This window comes from Penaeus monodon, chromosome 8 (genome assembly GCF_015228065.2).
Source record: "Penaeus monodon isolate SGIC_2016 chromosome 8, NSTDA_Pmon_1, whole genome shotgun sequence".
Classification (NCBI taxonomy): Eukaryota; Metazoa; Arthropoda; class Malacostraca; order Decapoda; family Penaeidae; genus Penaeus; species Penaeus monodon.
In genome coordinates, this window is record NC_051393.1 from 37,945,633 (window position 1) to 37,950,632 (window position 5,000).

Consider the following 5,000-nt stretch of genomic DNA (forward strand, 5'->3'; position numbering starts at 1 on the left):
GGGATTTTGAATCTTAAATCTGGGAATATGTAAGGGTTATATTCCCTCTGGGATTATAGAGAGAAGTGATCTTTATGAGCGCGTCGCGTCAAGTTCCATAATCGGTGATCCTGTCACATCTGTCCCGCATCTCATTTTGGCCGCATTGTTTCTGGGCTGCAACTTCAAGTGGTTAATTGCAAAGGTTTTTGAAAATAAAGAACACATTGAAAAGAGACGCTAATGGGCGAGTAATGAAAGAGCGAAGGCCGTATCAAAGGAACGTATTATTCTTTAAGTGGACGAGAAGAATGAAGAAATAAGACTTGGAACTCGTTATGAATGTTCGGGATAAAAGACGAGGCGTTATCAAATACCGGCGACACGGCGCGGGAAACGGCGCTCGAGAGGCTGCTCTCTCGGCCGAGGCGACTTCCTCGCCATCTTGATATTGGAGCGTCGCCTTTGTGCTCCGCGGGATCGCATTGTCCCGCGGCCGCGCCTCCCGACCCACGGAAGCGCAGGCTAATGCCAACGGCTTTATGCTTAGCCTTCAAGGACGCCAGTTTCGCCTCGGGCACAACGTAACTCGCGCGCAGGCAAGGCTGACCCGAACTGAACATACTAAACTCCGATACCGCAGAAAGAACAGACGTTTTGCTTTTGAATGAACAGACTTCTTCCTTGTTTGTTTAGCTCTCTGGGCATTGGTTTCCACCTGAAGAACATAATTTCTCGGGGTCGCGTAGTTCTCGGCCAGAGGCAGCACCTGGGCGCGCGGGGCAACACAAGAGCCAAAGTTGATAAAAACGCTTTATCCAGTGAGCTTACTGGGTCGGGTTGTTCTCTCGAGTCTCTCTTGGCGTGTTCGAGCAATTACGTAAAACAGTTACGTCGGACGAGAATAATCAGTAACCTGAAGTTGCTGCCTCGTCCTTCTTGACAGTCCTGGACGATGTCCGACTTGGTGTTCTCTCCCTTGCGTTCTGCGGCGCCTCCTTCGCCTCCCCTTTTCCCCAGCTGCGTTCTCTTTTGCGGTTGTCTATGGTGTCGTATGCCTACGTTCGTAAGTTCTATTTATTCATATCATATTAATTTTTATTATGCAGTTATAGGAGTCTTAGCAATATTGTTGAAAGACAGTCCAGTGACGATGATTTCCCGGGACGTGCTTCCCTCGCCTGCAGCTGCAGCGTTTGTAAACAAGATATCCCGCTATTCTGTATTATGACACATGGACCGCAGCTCAACCGCTCGCGCCTCTACACCGTCGCGGCCGCTGAGAGTCCTCGTGTTTGGCCATAGAGAAAATGTGAATCAGGTTAAGTCGGCGTCTTTTGAATTTTGACGCCCCATCTCTGAAAGCCCCAAATCTATGGAGTCCGATTGCCCTCCCCTCTCCTTCCCCCGTCCCCTCGTCTCCCCCTCCGTGGCCCGAGTTATCCTATTAGCGGCCTTCCCATCCTCCTTACCCGGCATCACCAACGCCCTTATGTTAGGAGGACAAAGATGCTCTTTTCGTTTGTCAGCGGACCTTGAAAGGACGCCCCTTTGGCAGGCAGAATAGGCACTAGTGTGAAGTTCATGCCGCAACGCCCTTGGTGAATACATGTAGCAGATTAACATGTTACTAGAGGCATTATAAAAGGGGGTCACAGCTTTGGTGACTATAGGGGCGGGGGGCACACGGGGAGGCAGAGATAGGGAATAAGAAACGAACATTTTCACAATCGTACATTCATCAGGTAGCCTTTTCGTGGCATCGTGTACCTTCTGTTGCCCACCGCTGCCGCTTGCCACTCCGTCCTTGGCTCTCGTGGAGCACGGCCGTCAGGAGCTCCTCGACGACGGCGATCGGCGAGGCGGCTCCTCGCCCTCGTCAGGAGACCAGAACGTCGTCTTCTCAGATGATTATCGTTATACTTTTTCTGCTCTTATTTCTAATTGGTAAAGTTTAGGAACTGAACATCTCACCTTCTCTTTATCTCTGTAAGCTCTTTCGGCTGCCCCAGATTAGCGGCCAATGAACTCGTTATTGTTAATCATCCCCATCGTTATCTCCAAGTTAGATATCTAATTACGACTTTCTTGATACTTTTCCGGAGATTTTGGACAGCGTCAGTTTGTGGTAATGTTAATCTCGCTTCCTACGTCTAAAGTGATGAAGTCTTAACGATAATGAGCGGCCGCCACCGATCATTAGCGGAGATTGAAAGAAGCAAATCTAAAGGAGACCAGAGGACGAAGTTCCCTGGCTTGGCGACAGCTACTTTTGTAGCAAGTCGCCTGAATGCATCTTGCTCTGAAATCACGGATATTATAACGTGCGTCACAATAAAAAGCGAGGATGGGTGTGAGGAGGGCCGAGGTTCTTCCCAGCCCTGCCCGCTTGATCTCACTTTAACGAGTCAGCGAGGAATAACTGCGCGGGGCCCTTGTGGTAGCTCTCCCGACCCTGGGAGCGGCAGGCTTGTGTGTCAGGATTTGTCACCACGACCAGGAAGCCGCGCTGCTTTTGACGTCGCTTTGAAAGCTTCTATCAGCAAATTTCCCCTAAAATCACTGGGACTTATATTTGCAGTTGATTCGTTTATGAACTTCATATAAAACCTAAATGCGGTTTGGTCGACGGCGAGGGCGAGGGAAACGCACCATATCCACGGGTAACTCTGCGTCACATCTGCCCTGAGCCCTTAAGAAAACAAGGACTTCTGCTGGCGGCAATTATAAAGTCGTTAGTTCAATTAATGGCGGATTAATGTGTTTCTACAACTTGTTTTCATCTCAGCTGACGTCACGGGGCGGGAGTTCGGGCCGAGGAAGACCGGGATCGCCTTACGAGCTCCCCCTCTGTCTCAAGGTGTCTCGCTGGTGACATGTTGTGACTAATTTGATGGAAGTTGGCTTAGTTTTCATAGTTTGTTTGTTTACACTTGCCGCTCTCGCCTTACATCATTATGAACTTCGGTGTGTGTGTGTGTGTGCGTGTGTGTGTGTGTGTGTGTGTGTGTGTGTGTGTGTGTGTGTGTGTGTGTGTGTGTGTGTGTGTGTGTGTGTGTGTGTGTGTGTGTGTGTGTGTGTGTGTGTGTGTTGTGTGTGTGATAGAGAGAGAGAGAGAGAGAGAGAGAGAGAGAGAGAGAGAGAGAGAGAGAGAGAGAGAGAGAGAGGAGAGAGAGAGAGAGAGAGAGAGAGAGAGAGAGAGAGAGAGAGAGAGAGGAGAGAGAGAGAGAGAGAGAGAGAGAGAGAGAGGGAGAGAGGTGTGTGTGTGTGTGTGTGTGTGTGTGTGTGTGTGTGTGTGTGTGTGTGTGTGTGTGGTGTGTGTGTGTGTGTGTGTGTGCGTGCGTGTGTGTGTGTGTGTGTGTGTGTGTGTGTGTGTGTGTGTGTGTGTGTGTGTGTGGTGCGTGTGTGTGGTGTGTGTGTGTGTGTGTGTGTGTGTGTGTGTGTGTGTGAGAGTTGCTTTACACTGCCCCCTCAGTGCGTCGTGTCTGGTGTAATGCAGTCGTAAAGAGTATTACGTTACACAAGGAAGTGCAAAGAAGATTGAGAAGGACGTCGGCATGTGCAACCATTTTTACCATCTTTCTTACTTTCTCTTTTCTTGCGATGACGTTAATTATGTTTTCTTTGTTCGGAGTAAACGGACAATAAAAGTTTAATGTCATGTTATTATGACTTCATAATCATGTGACTGAAATAAATCCAAATGGGCGGATGGTAACGAGTAGTTTTTGTCAATGGGAAATGCTCTCTCTCTCTCTCTCTCTCTCTCTCTCTCTCTCTCTCTCTCTCCTCTCTCTCTCTTTCTCACTCTCTTTCTTCTCTCTCTCTCTCTTTTCCCCTTCTCTCTTCTTTCTCTCCCTCCTTCTCCTCCTCTCTCTCTCTCTCTCTCTCTCTCTCTCTCCCTCTCTCTCTCTTCCTCTCTCTCTCCTCTCATTCTCTCTTCTCTCTCTCTCTCTCTCTCTCTCCTTCTCTTTCCTCTCTTCTCTTTCTTCTTCTCTTCTTTCTCTTCTTCTTCCTCTATCTTCTCTCTCTCTCTCTCTCTCTCTCTCTCTCTCTCTCTAAATTAGATAGTTGTATTATTTGCACCTGTTATTTGTTGGTTTTGAAATGAACTTCCGAGGCCTAGCCTCCAGGACCAGCCTTCCTAACGGCCTTCCCGTTGCAGGTGTGGTTCCAGAACCGCCGCGCCAAGTGGAGGAAGCGCGAGAAGGCGCTGGGCCGCGAGAGCCCGTCCTTCCTGGGCGTCGAGCATCCACTCGGGGGGATGCCCGAGCTTCCCCTTCCCCTCGCGCCGCCTCCGCACTCCGTCGCCGCCGCCGCCTCCGCCGCCGACCTCCTGCACTTGCACGCCCTTCACGCCCTCCACCTGCATCCATTCCTGCATCCGCCTCACGCCGCAGGACTCCACCACAAGGCTACAGGACCCCCGCCGCCGCCCCTCCATGCGCTCTTGCACCACTACATGCTTCCCCCAGGACTGCCGCTCCTGCACCCCGCCTCCAGCGCAGCCCAGGGCATTCACGTCCCTCTCCTGGGCACCTCCACGGCCGCCTCCACGAGTCCCGAGGCGTCTCCCGCCAATTCGCCGCCCATCACGACCCTCGCGACAGCCACCACCACCACCCCGACGGGCGCCCCCGCGTCTCCCCCCGTGGGACTCCCGCTCGACTGCCGTGGCGCCTCCGTGGACCTGCTTCGGCTGAAGGCTCGCCAGCATCAGGCCCTTCTGGAGCGCCTCTCGCCCCCTGCGCCCGGAGTGCACGCCTCCTCCTGAGCATGCTCCGGGCGTGTCCTCAAGACCTCCTCGTGCCCTTCGGTATTCAAGAGATGTTTAGTCCGTAATGTCAAGTCGTACTCATCCGGGAGGGCCAGTCCCAGGCCGCCTTGACCTCTCAGCTACGAAACACAGCAGTGGAAGGCGTCGAGATGGATGCCAGTAGCTTTTAGTTCGTATCCCGGGTAGCCTTAGGTCGGCGCCCGCTTGGACCGGGAGGCGTGTGACCTTTGCTACCGGTGGGCGG

At 52.1% G+C, this 5,000-nt stretch overlaps 1 protein-coding gene across 2 annotated transcripts in view; it reads left to right on the forward strand.

The window, feature by feature from the left end:
- The window catches only part of LOC119576337 (aristaless-related homeobox protein-like), a 22,718-nt gene that overhangs the window by 15,630 nt on the left and 2,088 nt on the right, over window positions 1-5,000 (forward strand). For both annotated transcript variants that reach the window (XM_037923970.1, XM_037923971.1), the window contains exon 4: window positions 4,145-5,000. This exon is cut by the window's right edge and continues 2,088 nt beyond it. In XM_037923970.1, the coding sequence (XP_037779898.1) occupies window positions 4,145-4,753 (609 nt within the window). In that variant the 3' untranslated portion in view covers window positions 4,754-5,000. The remainder of the gene's footprint in view (window positions 1-4,144) is intronic.